Below are 18744 nucleotides of genomic sequence, written 5' to 3'. Positions count from 1 at the left end.
ACGTCCGAGCGGGATTTCTAAGGGGCCGTTTACACGACAACATTTTAACTAAAAACGTAAAACTTTTTATGCGTTTTGGCTGTTCGTTTACACGACAACGGTGTTTTGCGGCCTGAAAACGCAAGTTTTTGAAAACGATGCCGTTATGGTGTCCGTGTAAATGTACAAAAACGCGAATTTGTGAAAAAGGATGACGTCATGCACACGCGTATTACGTGTTATATAAAGAATGATGTATTGATAGGCATCAATTTGAGATGTGTAATTATCAATATGAATACTGGTGTCAGTACAAATAACAATAATCAACTATTTATTCATTTGGAGTGTTTTGTATGGAGTGTGAACATTGTACAGTAGACAGAACCTACAATTTGAAAATCTTGAAATTAATGTATGGATTCAGATGGGAAAAATGTATTTGTATTTTAAATGTTATTTATTTACTTAATTTTATTTGATGTACCTTTACCCATAAATTCATTCACCCACCGTTTATGTATATAGCCTATAGACAGAGATGTGATGCCATGTACAGTATTCAATGATATGCTAAACATGAGGCAGTGAAAATGCATGTAGAAGCGTCAGAAGATATCCATATATCAGAGTTCTGTCTGATATCCAAAACCAGTCAACATCAACAGCTTGTTATGTTAACTTACTCTCCTACCAGCCCAAGAATCAGCAGGGGGCATACAGAAGAAGGCAGGAGACGAAGTGATGGTAAAAATGAGCAGAGTTTATTGAATAATCTTGAGAGTTCAGTCTATTGGCATGCGCGCGAGTACTTAAAAACAATGCGCGAGACATTCAAAACTACAATGGCGGACAACAGGACTGTGTTTGTGCTGCTCAGAATCTTGAGTTTATTGAGGCTTCTCCAGCAAAGTAATTGTAGTAATAAAGCAACCTCATCGTCCGTCCAGACAAAATTGCTCGATGCTTTCGCCATCTTCATTGTTCGTATTCACCGCTCTGTGGAAGAATGCTTATGTGCGCAGGCGCATAGTGATTCTTTACAAAGTGACATCGCCAACTACGGATGCTCTGAACCGCAAGGTGGAAAAAAAAAAAAAAAAAAAAAAAAAAGAAAGAAATGGTGAAAAAATAATAAAAAATAGTGTCTCAGATTTTTTGAAGAGAGAAAAAAAAATTTAGGAAGAGAGAAAAAAAATGTAAGGCTTTTTTTTTTTCACCTTGCGGTTCTGAGCTTCCGTAACCAACTACTGGCCTGGCATGCATAATATAGCCTTTTTAGTCGTTTTCGCGGATACGTGTGAACGGGGATCGTTTTGACAACGTTGTCGTCTGTATGCGAAATTTTTCAAAAACGCAAACCCCTGCTTTAACCCCTCTTTGTAAGTCCCGCCTTCTCGCACACCAATTGGTCGATTATAAGACGCTTGCAGCAACTATTGGCCAAATTCCTGCCTGTCAATGTCTCCGCGAACGCGCGAAGCATTGTTGTGTTCGGCATCAAACAGTTGCTTGACAGTAGCAGCAAATGACAGCTGGCTGGAAACAATGCCCAAACGAAAGTGTAAATTTACAGAAGATTTGCACAAAAAATTCCCATGCTTTCATCCAGGTCGACACTGTTTGAATCACTGTTTTGAACCCTATAATTATATATATATATATATATATATATATATATATATATATATATATATATATATATATATTATTCACACAAGTCTGATTTTGAGCATTGCATGGCAATTTTATAATGAATTGTACCAAACAATTATATATCTCACTAATGATTTTTGTTACGTGCACATAACTGGATTTTAAACTAATCTGTCTGCATAGTGATCCTAGAATAAATATGTATAATTCAAATAAGCTCTGTTGCTTAGAATACTCAATTACAGTTTGTTAAACTACAAGGCACCTGTTGAAGACATCATGATACAAATATAAAATAACTCAACAAAATCATATACCCTTCATTGTCAGTACAAGTCCTTTTTCAATCTCAGCATGGCCTTTCCTTTCCCAGCTCATGTCCATGTTACATGCAGTGTATGACGCCTCCTTTTGGCTTTGCTTTGTAACTTCGTAATATTGCTCAAAGTCATCGCCCAGCAGTCACTCAAATCCAAACTGGACATGCAACAACAAGGATTTACAATATGCACTACAGTCTCAATAGTGATATCTGACCAGTTCAGGCTAACAGATCTAAGGCAATACAGTGGGGGACTGTCTAAGGCACCAAGAGGTTTAGCTGGATTGTCCAGAACAAGTTTGAACACGGGATCCAATCGACAGGGAACAGCAATCAGTGAGAGCTTCTGGAGGAGTGAAGCGCCTCTAATTAGGGCCCACAGCACCCCCTTCAGAGACCTCCAACATGATGCAGGCTTCATCTGCCGTGCATCCAAGGAAAAACTGTTGGAAAAAATGGACACGGATTTAGTGAACCAGTTATTAAAGCGACAGAACAGTGAACATCAGATTAGATTTTAGTATTAAAATCTTAAAAAAAAGCATAAGGGTAGTTGATGCATAAGGTGTCCATGGACTTTAAAAAAAAAAAAAAAAAAAATTCAGGTAATAATTTATGTATACATGTAATTATATGAATTATATAAAAGTGTGTTTTCCACCATTTTTAAATAACCTTTTTGCCTTGACTAGTTCATTGAAATGGTCCTGTGTTGTGACAAATGAATTTGTAAAAGTACAAATATCCTATCTATGCTCTCAATTAATTTGAGGTCATAAAAGTGGCATTGCATGATTATGATAGAATAATTAGCATATTGTATTGTATTATATTAAAGTGTGCAATAGTAAAATATTTGTCCAATATTCTTATTTTCACAAGTTATTTTAAGGCAATCCGATTAAACCCATGAGCCCTTATTTCACATGAAGACAGACCTTTGAGATTCTGTATTTCTTCATTCTTTCATATTTTTTAGAAAAAGAGTGAGCCGTCGTGACACAGGGCACCTGTGTGAATGAACCCACAGCGACAAATAACATTTGCCATTACATGATCATTAAGTTAAAGCAAGTAGGTATAGCTGCAGCCCAGAGACCTCCAAATGGGGGCAGAATCTCCAAAAGAGGGCAGGGTTACTTCACAAGGGGGTTGTGCCAGCTCCAAAAGGGGGCGTTACTTCCACTTACAGTTAAGGTTAGGGAAATTGTTAGGTAAGGGGCTCCCTATATCTTTGCTGGCGGTTTGGAGCTCCCGCCCCTTTTTGGAATTCTCCCTGCAGCTATAGCCTTCTCAGTTAAAGTGATACTGGAGCGCTTGGCATTCACTAAAATCCTCGTTTATATTTTTGTGAGAGTTTGGCGTGAACCTCCGCAGACATCACACCGCTTCAAATCCGTTTCAGAAGCGGTTAATCTTCACGCGCTCTTCAGGAGCGGCACTCAGTGCAGTCCGCGGTGCGGCTCACAGAGTTCAATTGAATGAGACACTCAAACGTGCCGTTCATTCTACTATATGGACAGTAAAATGTGATTGAAATATAAAGTGCACAATAATCGTGGTCATCTCAAATAACTGCAGCAAGATCAAATAGCTGTGATCAGATGATTATTTGATAATCGTGACAGGCCTAAATGGCTTATGACTTCATTGTTAAAGAGCATAGATGTGGAATACATGGTAGATTAGAAAGGCCTTCATCTTCACCATCCTCATCCTCATCTCCCTCCCAATTAGTGCTGGGTGGATCTACATGAATAGTGAGAGAGGTGAGTCTGGGACAGGCATGAATGAGCTCCAGAAGAGGAGTGTGTCCATTAGCTTGAATCCCTTCCAAGGTGAGCGAGAGCAGGTGTGAGCCTGCAGCTCTAAGGCCTGGAACTAGATCAGACAGAAGACCAGCAAACTGTAAAGAAAGACAGCGCAGCTGGCCAGAAAACCTACCAAGTCCACTGGCTAAAACTGTAGCCTGTTTGAAGCTGTCGTCAGCATTATGCTGAAGACAGTCCAAAGACAGGACACACAATTCTGGGCAGACCTTCCCTACTGCCTCAAAGGTATCCAAAGACACTCCTTTTACATCTCTGAGATACATCGTCACACTGTCCCTTGTATTACAATCTCTGATTCTACCTCTATCCTTTTCATATTCCTCTTCTGACATCCCTTTCCATCCATTTAACTGTGTAGTGTCACTAGAACCCTCTTTCTGTTTTCTCTCATCAGCCTGACTGTCTTCTAATGACAACCATTCATCTATTTTTCCTTTTAATGTAAAACTCTCCTCTCCATTTGTGCTCTGTAAACTGCTGTCTTTCAAGTGGTCTTCCTGTATCCTCTTAGCCCACAAGTCTTTTAGATCTGGCAACCCTTTTTGGCAAGTGAACTCCTTGGTCATCTCAGACTCCCTAGTCTGAATGAGAACACAAGCCTGTCCCAGTCCCTCTAGAGCCATCCTCTGAAGATTAGGTAAGCTGAGGAGGAGGAATGCAGCTGTAACCACTGCATCGCGTTCTTTGTCTGCCAAACCGATATCTAAAGTGAGCAGACTTATGGTCTTCACATTCCTAACATGGGGCTCTTGTTAGGCCAGAGGAAGCAGGCCTGCAGGGGTGAGATGCAGGCATCGTGACACATCCAGGTGTTTCAGCCTGGGGCACTGGCGGGCCACCACTGATATAACCTTCTGATCACACATGGTTCCTGCCAGGGAGAGGGAACTGAGAAGGCGCAGGCTGCCCAGCCACTCACACAGCACTGAAAATGACACATTCTGTGCACCACTGAGATCCGGAGACTGAAGATTCTGCGGAAGACAGAGATGAATAAAGAACCTTGTGCATGTAATGACAACAGGCAAGACTATTAACTTAAATTATTTGGATGTTATTTGTGTACTTGGTATTTGCTGTCAGATGGGGAAGACTGCAGATTTAAAGGTGAAGTGTCAATTCCTGTACCTCTAGCATCACCAAACAAAATCACAAAAACTGGCTCAAATAATGATGTGATTTCAAGCACATTTCCTGACCACTTTAAAGCCTTACGAGCACATTCTGTGCAAACTGCTTGTTGGAAAACAATAAATATACTTAAGTTAGAAGGGGTGAGTGTGTTTGACCTGGCAGTGTATCCAGATGAGGGAGCAGAGGTTTGCATTGACTAAGCTGCATGCCAATGAGAGAGAAAGACAGATAAGTTGCGGGAGAAGGAGGTGTAATATTGTACGCGTCAACAAATTCCGCCTAGACAGGATACACAACAGCTCCTCCAGCAACTCACCCGCTGAAGGAGAAACACATAGATGTCATGTTTATCATTTATTTCTTTGTTAAATATTCACTTACTGTATTTACAAATGCACAAGTTTTTGCAATACTCACGAAGTGAACTGAAGGGACCCATGACGTATCTAAAGAAATACTGGTCCATGTATTTCTCTGCATAATCTTTCACCCACATCTCCTTCATGTTCTCGCTAGGTTTTGGAGACAAAGGCAAACTAGAAGAATTGTCCTCATCCTCAGTACAGTCATTCTTGTGTTTTTTCTTCCTCTGTCGCTCCTTCTGTGGAGTGGGCTCGAGTTGTCGAAACAAGGGAATATCTCAACCTTATTGTCACTGGCAGAGATAAAAGACAAACTTACATGGCATGAAGCAAAATGGCCTTCTGGGGTCACAGCTCAGCTGAAAGGTCTGAGCTCAGGAGGTAGCTCGATTTAAATTAAATAAGAAAAAAAAAATGCTTATAAATGTAGAATAGCACCCTATTAATGAGTAACTTATAGTTATATATTGTTATAGTGATTTGAAAATGTCAGTGTTCTTTGATGTACAGCGTGTGTAGTGTTACTGCTAATTAGTTTCCTGCTGAAAAAAGACAAAACGCGTTTCCACCACTTTTCTTGCCTCAGGAACAACATGTTTTCACAGGTTTAACAAATTCAACAATTATTTATATGTAAAAACAGCAGTCCGATTTGTGTGTAGAAAGTAAACACTTTCTATTTCCCCGATAAATTAAGTACAGTTAGAGAGACTTTTTAGCAGAGACGGACCACTTCAGCTGTCAACGGATTTAGAAAAGGAAGTCCCGCCTTATAGGTAGAAGAGCCAATCACCTTCTAGATACAGACATCGCCTGTCAATCAACTCTAAAACGCGCATGCGCATCATGTTATACAAGGCAGGATTTTTTTTTTTTTTTTTTTTTTTTTAGAAGCACAAGTTATGATACCAGTTTGATACAGTAATGATACTGCTGAGTTTAAATATATTCTTTGGTCGTATTCTTGAGCAACCGTTTTGGAGATTTCAGTCTGTCCCCATTCAAGTAGATTGGAGTTGACTTGTATGCCGCTTGTTTCCATAGAAAAATAGCTGCCAAGCCTGATGGGCCGCCGAGTGGACTGACTTGCTAAAACCACTTTGATACAGTTGAAGTGTAAACAATACATTGTGAATGACACGGCCGCCATCTAGTGATTTGACGTGCACTTTTTTCTAAAGGACTGTCATGGTTATGAAATACTTTTTTTTATGAAATTTTTTTTTTTTTTTTTAAAAGATAAGAAACAGTTTACCTACTCACACATCTTGAAAACATTTATTCTCTCCTCAAAGAAATGACTATAAACCGACCTGGCTTGACTGTTGCATGTTTTTATGGGACCCTCACCAGTTATTTTACCAATTTCGTGACATGCAAAGATGTTGTGAAATGTATCATATTCACTGAAAGGTTGAAATTACTAAAATAAGGTCATAGGGATTCAGCTAATTAAAAATAAGTATTTAGTCTAAATCTCGAAAGGTTATACCCACTCAGTTTATACAAACAAACACTCTAATTTTTATATTTTAAAATACCAGGGAAATGTGAGAAAATGATGCTAGAATATTCAAGATAATGATAGGATGTGTGAAAAGAGAATTAATATATATATATATATATATATGTATATATATTTGGGAAGTAGCCATGTAATAAGTAGATAATGTACCATCGTCATCGCAAAATAAACCCTTTTAGGGTGTTTCAAGACCCCTTCGCTTCACGTCAGGGTCCTAATAATCAACCTTTAGGTGTTTAATGACTGGCTGACTGTATATTAGTCCTTACATATAGGCATCAACACAGTAAGTGTAAACAATATCTCTAACAAATCACACACTTATGATTATGCGCATTCAGAAATGACATTGCCCTGATCAAGCTGTCTGAAACTGTGACCCTGAGTGACAGTATTCAGGGTTATATCCCTCCTGCTGGCTCCGTCCTGCCCAACAATTACCCCTGCTATGTTTCAGGCTGGGGTAGACTCTGGAGTAAGTGTGTGTGTGTATGTGCACATGAGACCAGATATACATGCTTGCAATAATTGTGTATATACACTTAGTGTATTGTGCCACTGTATTGTGATTGTGTCCCAGCTGGAGGACCCCTTCCTGATAAGCTGCAGCAGGCTCTGATGCCCATTGTGGATCATGCCACCTGCTCCAGGTCTGACTGGTGGGGTTCAACCGTTAAGGAAATCATGGTCTGCTCTGGTGGAGATGGCATTGTTGCTGCCTGCCATATAAGCAAACTTACTCTGTATTTGTTTGTATATTATAGATCTTTCGCTTCATTTGGTAGGCATTTCTATGAACTGATTTTAAGTTATATGAGAGCGAGTGAGTAAATTGCTTTTTGTTAAAAAAAGCAGGGTGACTCTTGTGTCCCCCTGAACTGCAAGAACTCTAGAGACATATGGGAGGTGCACAGTATTGCCAGCTTTGTATCTGGTTATAGCTGTAACACTGAGAAGAGGCCAACTGTATTCTCCTGTGTGTCTGCATTCAATGACTGGATCTACCAGGTACGCCATGTTGCTTTAACAGCACTAAAGTACTCACAATTCTACTAATGTACTTTCAACATACTAGAGTATACTGTATGCACTATTTCATTTATAAAGTGTTAATTGATAATTTATGCATTTTAGGTTTAGGTTCTGTCCAAAACCGTTCTGGTTAACATATCACTAGACTTTACAAATTACTTAAAGAATATTAAAGAGACATTTCTAAGTAATGAACTACAGTAGGCTACAACTAAAATGTTCTTCCTCTTTTTTCTCTGTTTATTCAAGGTCATGCTGAACAATTAAGATGGACCAAAGATGCTGACCTTATTTTAATAACAGAAAAACAGTAAATAAATGTAAAGCACGTTTCTTTCCCTGTCCCACTCACATACATTCACTACAAACCATTGAATATTGACAAAATATCAATCCAGTTAGCCAAATAGAAACATCTCCTCTTTGATAAACCACCTAAGAATACGGAGAGTTTGAGGAAAGCTGAAAATCGACAGCAAATCTTGACATGATGAATGCATCAATGCAGCAAATGTGAATATCATATACAGGATCTTATAGAGTGCATTTAGAGAACAATACATATGGTCGAAGGAGGAGAAGCTGTCTGATCACTTCCCACTCAAGTGTAGGAGGAATTAGGATGAAAATCGTGACCTCCTGACATCCTACAAAATCATGTAGAAACAGCACAGGATGATCAGGGCATCTGTAGGTTTAAAAAGTATTTTTCTGAGATTCACACGCACAAATTTAAGATACTGGTATGTTGTCACGTGACGCCATGCGAGGATCGGACGTGTGAACGGCGAGCTCTGTGCACTTTGCTAGTTTTAATACTTTTTAATGACATAAACCTACATTATTATGTAGTAATAATGCTATTACTACAATGCAACCCACAAAAATACATGTTGTTGTAATCTATCGCCCTCCAGGTCAGCTGACAAACTTTCTTGAGGAGTTGGATGTCCTGCTGTCCTCCTTACCGGAGGATGGTAGGCCACTTGTGGTTCTTGGTGATTTCAAAATACACCAAGACAAGCTCCAGGCCACTGAATTGAATACTCTCCTGGCCTCATTTGACTTGGAAAAACTACACACCACAGCAACTCACAGATCGGGCAACCAGCTGGACCTCATCTTTACACGTAACTGTACCAACTCAAATATTCTTGTTACTCCTTTACATGTCTCTGATCACTACTTTGTTCAATTCAACATGACCCTCCCATCTACATTGAAACAGACTCCACCTTTGGTTTCCTTTCGCCGTAATGTCCGTTCCCTCTCACCCTCTCGCCTTTCCACTGCTGTCTCTACCTCTCTTCCTACACAAAATGTATTTACCACGCTTAATGTAAACACTGCCACAGACACACTAAGCTCTACTTTAACAACCTGTCTAGACAACATCTGTCCTATCTCCTCTAGGCCAGCACATGCTACACCACCCAGCCCCTGGCTGTCTGACGTCCTTCGTGAACATCGGACTGACCTCAGGGCAGCTGAGAGGAGATGGCGGAAATCTAAAGATCCAGCAGATCTAGGTAAATATCAGTCAATGCTTGCAACTTTTTCAGATAACGTTAAATCTGCAAAAACCTCCTATTACCAGAACAAGATCAACAGCACCACAGACACTTGCAACTTGTTTAGAACATTCAACACACTTCTCTGTCCTCCCCATCCACTGCCTGACACATCACTGACAGCAGATGTCTTCGCCACATTTTTTACTAATAAGGTTACAACCATCAGCAATACATTCTCAGCACCACACCCTGTCAAACACCTGTCTCCTGTATGCAACTCTTCTGTCTCTATGTTCTCTCCTCTGACTGACACTGAGGTCTCTAAACTCCTCCTCTCCAACCACCCCACCAGCTGTTCCCTTGACCCCATTCCTTTTCACCTTCTCTAGGCCATTTCTCCGTCCATCCTACCTGCACTCACACACATAATTAACACATCTCTACTTACAGGCACTTTTCCCACTACATTTAAGCAGGCTCGAGTAACCCCGCTGCTGAAGAAACCCGCACTTAATCCCACACAAATAGAACACTACAGACCAGTCTCTCTCATCCCATTCATGGCAAAAACACTTGAAAGGACAGTTTTCAATCAAATCTCTGCCTATCTCTCACAGAACAAGCTGCTGGATGACAATCAGTCAGGCTTCAAAAGTGGACACTCCACTGAGACTGCCCTGCTGTCTGTCACTGTGTCGCTGAGATGGGGAAAGCTGAATCCAGATCATCAGTCCTGATTCTGCTGGACCTTTCTGCAGCCTTTGACACAGTCAACCATCAGATCTTACTCTCTACCCTCTCCTCGCTGGGCATCACAGGAACTGTGCTTGACTGGTTTAATTCCTATCTCTCAGGTAGGTCCTTCAAGGTAGCCTGGAGAGGTGAGGTATCCAAGCAACATCAGCTACTTACTGGGGTACCTCAGGGATCAGTGCTTGGGCCACTTTTCTTTTCTATATACACAACATCACTGGGACCCATCATTCAGGCACATGGTTTCTCTTACCACTGCTATGCTGATGACAAGCAACTCTACTTGTCTTTCCAGCCCAACGACACCACAGTGACTGCTCAAATTTCTGCCTGCCTGGCGGACATCTCGGCCTGGATGAAGGAGCACCACCTGCAACTCAACCCAGCCAAGACTGAACTCCTTGTCTTTCCAGCCAACACTGCTGTTGAACACAACATCACCGTGCAGCTGGGTGCAACTACAGTAACGCCTTCCAAATCGGTCAGAAATCTAGGGGTAACCATCGACAACAGACTAAATTTCACAGATCACATCTCAAAGACAGCAAGATCATGTAGATTTACACTCTGCAATATCAGGAAGATAAGACCCTTCATCCCTGAACATGCCACACAACTGCTTGTCCACATGTTAGAGAAAAGAGCACATGTTACACCACTCCTTGTCTCTCTCCACTGGCTGCCAGTTGATGCACGTATCAAATTCAAGGCGCTGATGCTGGCATACAGAACAGTCACTGGATCTGCTCCAGCATACCTAAAATCATTTATGCAGAGCTATGCGCCCACTAGAAGCCTGCAGTCGGCTAAGGAACATTGCCTTGTTGTACCAACACAAAGAGGCACCAAACACTTTCCCGGACTTTCAGCTTCATCGTACCACGTTGGTGGAACGACCTTCCCAACTCCATCCGTGAAGCTGACTCACTCTCTGTCTTCAAAAAACAACAAAAAACACATCTTTTCCATGAGCACTTAACCAGTCATTAAAAAATAAATAAATAAATTCCTGTTGCACTTTATTATGTTTTTAATACTATTATGATGCTAGTGATACTTTGTAATACAGCACTTTTCATACCACTGTCTCCTAAGATGTGCTTATGTTTTCCTCTTTTGTAAGTCGCTTTGGATAAAAGCGTCTGCCAAATGAATAAATGTAAATGTAAATGTATGTAAACCGGTGAGATTCGATACACTCTGTTCCATAACTGTTCTAGGAGGACAATATGTCAAAGAATTCAAAATCCTCGGGCTCTGGAGACATTAAAAGACACCTACGTGCTGAGGCGAACACCCCTAAGAAGGCCGCGGACCAGGTGTCACAGTCTGTCACCCTCATTTTCTTCAGGAACTCTTATTTTGAAGTTTTCCACTGGACTACATCACCCATAGTTCACTGCCCTAATTACTTCCATCTGTTCATCCTCATCCCCACCTGCCTTCCATTCCCTCATTAGTTTTTTTGTGTATAAATACCCTCTAGTTTTCTTCATCATTTGTCAGTCCTTGAAGTGGATTGCTATATTGATAAAATGTTTCCTTGTTTTGTTATTTTGTGAAGTTAGCTCTATCGTTTGTTCTACTCCAGTGTTTGTTCTACTCCAGTGTTTGCTCCACTCCAGCGATTATAATTAAAAGTTTGAAAGATTCTACTCCTGTGTCTCCTCTCTTTTTCTTCCACTCCTAGACACCAGCATTACACCAGGGAGTCGATTTGGTCGGAGAGTTGCAGGAAATGCGGCCAGAGATGTTGAACATGTCGGCAATGCTGACAAAGGCTGTTGCTGACTTGGAGGATCTTGCTGTGATACGTCAATCGATCACTGCCATGGAGGTGAATGATGTGGTCACAAGAGTGGGGGATGTTGAGCAATGGATCGATTAGCTGGAGTCATCGGAGAGGGAATTATCTGTTAATCCGCTAGCAACCAAGGTGGATTTGGAGCGTGTCTGGGAGAAGTTGGAGGACATGGAAAACCGTAACCGGTGGAATAACATCCGTATCATGGGAGTCCCGGAGGGAGCAGAGGGACAGAATATGGTGGAATTCCTGGATGGGATTTTTCCAAGTCTGCTCGACATACCAGGCCATAAGCTGGAAATCGAGCGAGCTCACAGGGTTCTGGCTCGGCGATCCACTGAGGGAGAAAGGCCTTGATTAATTCTGGCCAAATTTCTGAGATCATCCGATAAAGAACTTGTGTTACATGAGGCCAGGAGTAAAGGAAGGCTTTCTTGGAAGAACCACAGCATTTTCTTGTTCCCAGACAAACGTGATCGATTCAAGGAATGCAAGAAACTTTTTCATCAATGGAAAGTTGCTTTTGCACTGGTATTCCCGGCCAAATTGTGAATAGATGCTAAAGATGGCCGTAAAACATTCACATGTCCACAGCAAGCGATGTCCTACATAAAATCATTGGAGTGAGTGGGTCATGTTGTGGTGCTCATGTTGCCGCCGGGTGGACCGGCTCACTGAACATTCACTTGACTGTTTGAAGATTCTGTGTGCTCTTTTTGTGCTGGTTCCGCCTAGTGGCTGGTGTTTATTATGTAGAGCAACACGCATTCAGGATGGTTTTGCAGATTAATCTACACGCTCTTTGTGGTTATTCTACCTATCGGCTGGATTTTATTTTGTGGAGTATTTCTGGCAAAGTCATTGGAGTGAGTAAGTTATTTGCTTACACTCATGTTGCAGCTGAGTGGGCCGGCTCAGTGAACACCCACTTGACAGTTTGAGGAACATGCACGTTTTTTTTTTGTTTTTTTTTTTGTGCTGGTGCCAACTATCGGATGGAGTTTATTTTGTGGAGTATTTCTGGCAAAGTCATTGGAGTGAGTAAGTTATTTGCTTACACTCATGTTGCAGCTGAGTGGGCCGGCTCAGTGAACACCCACTTGACAGTTTGAGGAACATGCACGTTTTTTTTTTTGTTTTTTTTTTTTTGTGCTGGCGCCACCTATCGGATGGAGTTTATTTTGTGGAGTATTTCTTGCAAAGTCATTGGAGTGAGTAAGTCATTTGCTTGTACTCATGTTGCAGCTGAATGGACCGGCTTACTGAACATATGTTTGACTGTCTGAATAATCTGCACGATCTTTTTGCGCTGGTTCCGCCTAGTGGGTGGAGTTTATTTTGTAGAGTAATACACCTTTAGGACAATTTTATGGATGAAGCTACATGCTCTTTGTGTTTATTCTGGCTATTGGCTGGAGTTTGTTTTATAGATTATCTTTTGCTGTGTAATTCTGTCTCACAAAATTTGTATAGAATCACCGGACTTGAGCAATCCGATGGCAAAGTTGTCGCTGAGGTTCTCGTAGGCGTGCATGGACTGTTTGAGTTTGGAGGGATGGACACTAGTTGGTGCTGTCGTGTGCGGGGTTAATGCGCATTTTTTCTATTTGTTTGGTTCTGGGGAATGTTTGGGGTTTGACTGTTGCACTAATGTTGGAATGTGATCTTTATAATCCCGTTTTTGACACACAATCTATTTTTTCTTACATGTCAAAATGTCAAATGTTAATATGAGTGGATCATCTCTATCCACGTGGAATATGAATGGGTTGGGGCACCCCATAAAAAGAAGGAAGGTTATTTCTCTTCTTAAGCGTAAGAAATATGATGTAGTGTTTCTTCAAGAAACGCAACTTTCCCCAGAGGAAGCTGAAAAATTTGGAAAGATATTGGGTGGGCATTTGTTTATAGTGCTGGCTCAAGGGGGGTCATTACATTGATAAGTAAACATCTACAATTCAAATGTCTCAAACAGAGTAAAGATAAATTAGGAAGAGTCATTATAGTTTTAGCTGAAATTCAGGGACAAAGTCTTATTTATGCACCTAACGTTGATGATCAGGGCTTTTTTATAGATCTTGAAGAGATGTTGCAAGCCACTGGCACTCCTCATGATATAATATTGGGAGGAGATTTTAATCTTTTGATGGACTCAGTCCTTGATCATAGTGAAGCAAAAGTGTGCAAGCCCCCTAGAGCAACAGTGACGCTTCACAGGATGTGTAAAAATATTGGTCTTACAGATATTTGGAGGTTTTGAACCCATCTGGTAGGGACTATACATTTTTTTCTTCAGTCCATAAGATTTACTCTAGAATAGATTTTTAAATATTTAAGTCCCTCATTTAATCTGTTGTGGATTGCTCAATTGGAAACATCTTAGTCTCAGATCACGCCCTGGTGTGTTTAGAGGTGTTGCCACATACGGAGAAAAAGAAATCATATAGTTGCCGTTTAATGTATCCCTTTTCAAAATCCTGAATTCCAACAAATGCTAAAGGCTGAAATCAATGTCTATATGGAGACCAAATGGTCCTCAGTATCCTCTGTGGGCGTGGCTTGGGAGGCACTTAAGGCAGTTCTTAGGGGTCGGATAATACAGTATGCCTCATTCACCAAAAAATCCAAAGCACAAGAACTCGTGGAATTGGAAGGGAATATTAAAAGTGCAGAGGCAGAGCTGAAGTGCCGAATGTCATCTAATGGCCTCAGAGAATTGACCCGATTGAAGTACAGATATAATACTATTTTGTCGCGGAAGGTGGAGTTTTGGCTATTCAGGGCAAGACAGTCAACTTTGAGTTGGGGGACAAAGCAGGGAAGATTTTGGCTAGATACATAAAACAGAGAGAGACTTTTTCTACCATTCCCTCAGTGAAATCTTGGCCATTGATATTAATAATGCCTTTAAAGAATTCTATCTTGATCTCTATAGTTCCACATCTTCGTCTACTGATGAAGATATTAGAAACTTTGTGGAACCATTAGAACTTCCTAAACTGACGACTGAGAAAAAAAATCTTGAATTGATTCTGAGATAACCTTAGAGGAGCTTGGTGAGGTAATTAAGGCCTTACCTACAGGCATATTGTCAAACATTTTGGCTAACTGATTAAGTAAAGTTATGACATCTCTTATACATACTGTATAGATCAGGTGGGGTTTATTCGGGGCCATAGCTCTTCTAAAAACTTTAGGCATTTCATCAATATCATGTGGTCAGTGGCGAAAGGCATTTGATATCGTAGAATGGGATTATCTTTTTAAGATTTTGGAAATATATGGGTTTGGAAATACTTTTATTGGATGGATTACGTTACTTTATAGACACCCGGTAGTGGTGGTACAAACAAATGGATTAATTTCAGATTATTTTACTCTGGATAGGGGCACCTGGCAGGTTTGCCCTCTTTCCCCATTATTGTTCTGTCTTGCCCTGGAACCATTAGCAGCCGTGATAAGAAAGGAGGATGATTTTCCAGGGGTGGTGGTGGGAAGTATGGCGCATAAGCTTTTGCTTTACGCAGATGATATTTTATTATTCGTCTCCGACCCTACTAGATCTATGCCTTGCCTCCACAGAATTATTAATTCCTTTTCTATGTTCTCAGGATACAGAGTCAATTGGTCTAAATCCGAAGCTTTGGCTATGACAGCGTACTGCCAAGCTTTTCAGCTTTTCAGCCAGGTGCCTTCCAGTGGCCCAAACAGGGCATTAAGTATTTGGCCATTTTATTCCCAACAAATTTGTGTGATTTAGTTAGAGTTAATTTTGACCCTTTAATAAAAAGATTTTTGATCAATGTGGGCAAGTGAGCTTCATTACATTTATCTATGATTGGGAAGGTTAATGTTATTAAAATGAATTGTATTCCAAAATTCAACTACCTGCTACAATCTCTCCCTATAGATGTCCCCCTCACTTATTTCAAGCAATTTGATAGCATAGCGAAGTCCTTCATTTGGAATGGTAAACGTCCCAGATTACATTTTATTAAGTTGCATAGGCCAACTGACAAAGGTGGGCTAGGTCTACCCAAGATTTTTTTTTTATTATTATGCATTCGGTCTCAGACATTTGGCTCATTGGTCGCTTCCACCTGAGAGAGCTCCTCCCTGTTTTTGTACTGAACAGGAAGTTCTTGCTCCTATTTCGCCATTGCAAAGCCTTTCTATTGAACTAACCGGAGAAGTTAAGTTCCACCCTTTTATCTCGCATTTGCGCGCGGTATGGACAAAAGTGTCCAGAGTGTTTAATTCAGACATTTATTTAAATATTGCTTCGAGCATATGGCTGAACCCAAAATTCTGTATTGATAAGTCCCCTTTCTGCTGGACAGAGTGGATTGTGAGGGAGGTTAGTACGCTCGGTGACTTGTATGAGATTGGAGTGTTGAGATCCTTCAAAAATATGGTTCAACATTTTGGGATCCCAAGGTCTCAATTCTTTAGGTATTTACAGCTACGCCACCTGCTTTGTACTATTTTTGGAAGTAGCATACACACCCCTAAAGTGGCAAATACTCTGGAAGTGGTGATTACTGCTTTTGGAAAAGGCCATGAGGCATCAATGCATTACTCCCTGCTAATTCAGAGTCTGTGGGACAGAGCTTCAACTTCTCTCAAGAGATTATGGCAGAAATATTTAAACTTGGTACTGGAGGAGGGAGTGTGGGCTAGGATTAAAAAAAAAAAAAGTCAAGTCTACATATAGAGATGCAAGGGTGCACCCTATGCAATTTAAGATTTTACATCGATTCTACTGGACACCCTCTAGATTATATAGGCCTGTTCTTAAAGACACACCCACCTGCTGACGATGTCAATCAGAAGATGGGGACACAACCCACGTTTTTTGGCGGTGTGTTAAGATCCAAGATTTTTGGTTGAGGGTTCATAGTTTTATGTGTGACGTATTGGACACTCAAATTTCATTTTGCCCCTGACTCTGTATTTTAGGCGATGGGGCGGTCATTAATATAGGGGATAAATATATAAAAAATTGGGTCCTAGCCTTATGATCGTCAGGCAGGTCATCCTTAGGGGACGGAAGTCGGCTGGAGCACCCTCATTTCAGGAGTGGTGCATAGAGATGGGCAGGGTGGTGGCATTTGAAGAAATGTCATATAGAAGGCAGGGAAACTTGGAGTTATTTAATAAAAAATGGGGCAGCTATTTGGAAGGCTCTCGGGGAGGGGAAGTGGAGAGAGATGTGTGGTTTTAAATGTGTGTGATTTTTTTTATTTTATTTTATATATATATATATACACTATATTGCCAAAAGTATTCGCTCACCCATCCAAATAATTGAATTCAGGTGTTCCAATCACTTCCATGGCCACAGGTGTATAAAATGAAGCACCTTGGCATGCAGACTGCTTCTACAAATATTTGTGAAAGAATGGGCTGCTCTCAGGAGCTCAGTGAATTCCAGCATGGTACTGTGATAGGATGCCACCTGTGCAACAAGTCCAGTCGTGAAATTTCCTCGCTACTAAATATTCCACAGTCAACTGTCAATGATATTATAACAAAGTGGAAGCGATTGGGAATGACAGCAACTCAGCCACGAAGTGGTAGGCCACGTAAAATGACAGAGCGGGGTCAGCGGATGCTGAGGCGCATAGTGCGCAGAGGTCGGCAACTTTCTGCAGAGTCAATCACTACAGACCTCCAAAATTCATGTGGCCTTCAGATTAGCTCAAGAACAGTGCGTAGAGAGCTTCATGGAATGGGTTTCCATGGCCGAGCAGCTGCATCCAAGCCATACATCACCAAGTGCAATGCAAAGCATCAGATGCAGTGGTGTAAAGCACGCCGCCACTGGACTCTAGAGCAGTGGAGACGCGTTCTCTGGAGTGACGAATCACGCTTCTCCATCTGGCAATCTGATGGACGAGTCTGGGTTTGGCGGTTGCCAGGAGAACGGTACTTGTCTGACTGCATTGTGCCAACTGTGAAGTTTGGTGGAGGGGGATTATGGTGTGGGGTTGTTTTTCAGGAGCTGGGCTTGGCCCCTTAGTTCCAGTGAAAGGAACTCTGAATGCTTCAGCATACCAAGAGATTTTGGACAATTCCATGCTCCCAACTTTGTGGGAACAGTTTGGGGATGGCCCCTTCCTGTTCCAACATGACTGTGCACCAGTGCACAAAGCAAGGTCCATAAAGACATGGATGAGTGAGTTTAGTGTGGAAGAACTTGACTGGCCTGCAAAGAGTCCTGACCTCAACCCGATAGAGCACCTTTGGGATGAATTAGAGCGAAGACTGCGAGCCAGGCCTTCTCGTCCAACACCAGTGTCTGACCTCACAAATGCGCTTCTGGAAGAATGGTCAAAAATTCCCATAAACACACTCCTAAACCTTGTGGAAAGCCTTCCCAGAAGAGTTCAAGCTGTTATAGCTGCAAAGGGTGGGCCGACGTCATATTAAACCCTATGGATTAAGAATGGGATGTCACTTAAGTTCATATGCGTCTAAAGGCAGATGAGCGAATACTTTTGGCAATATAGTGTATATATATATATATATATATATATATTTTTTTTTTTTTTTTTACTGGGATTTGCTCCAAAGGAGACATCTTAGACATTATGGATTTGATTCTGTTTGTGTGTGTGTGTGTGTCCAGGTACGTTGTGGGGACCAAATGTCCCCACAAGTATAGTAAAACCTAAAATGTTTGACCTTGTGGGGACAATCAGTCAGTCCCCATGAGGAAAACAGCTTATAAATCATACTAAATTATGTTTTTTGAAGATGTAAAAATGCAGAAAGTTTTCTGTGAGGGTTAGGTTTAGGGGTAGGGTTAGGGTTAGGGGATAGAATATA

At 41.1% G+C, this 18744-nt stretch overlaps 1 protein-coding gene and 1 pseudogene across 1 annotated transcript; one reads left to right on the top strand and one right to left on the bottom strand.

Annotated features, from left to right (window-relative positions):
• Positions 1 to 866: 866 nt before the first annotated feature.
• Positions 867 to 5611, bottom strand: LOC127417772 (uncharacterized; annotated as a pseudogene).
• An 8-nt stretch (positions 5612 to 5619) lies between these two features.
• Positions 5620 to 8116, top strand: LOC127417765 (chymotrypsin-C-like). Its single transcript, XM_051657976.1, has 5 exons — positions 5620 to 5666; positions 7152 to 7285; positions 7391 to 7533; positions 7663 to 7818; positions 8092 to 8116. The coding sequence occupies exons 1-5, from the start codon at positions 5620 to 5622 to the stop codon at positions 8107 to 8109; spliced, it is 498 nt and encodes a 165-aa protein (XP_051513936.1). The 3' UTR covers positions 8110 to 8116.
• The last annotated feature ends 10628 nt before the right edge of the window (positions 8117 to 18744 follow it).

The sequence above is a fragment of the Myxocyprinus asiaticus genome, chromosome 3 (genome assembly GCF_019703515.2).
Source record: "Myxocyprinus asiaticus isolate MX2 ecotype Aquarium Trade chromosome 3, UBuf_Myxa_2, whole genome shotgun sequence".
NCBI lineage: Eukaryota > Metazoa > Chordata > Actinopteri > Cypriniformes > Catostomidae > Myxocyprinus > Myxocyprinus asiaticus.
This window is presented reverse-complemented; position numbering and strand designations above follow the sequence as displayed.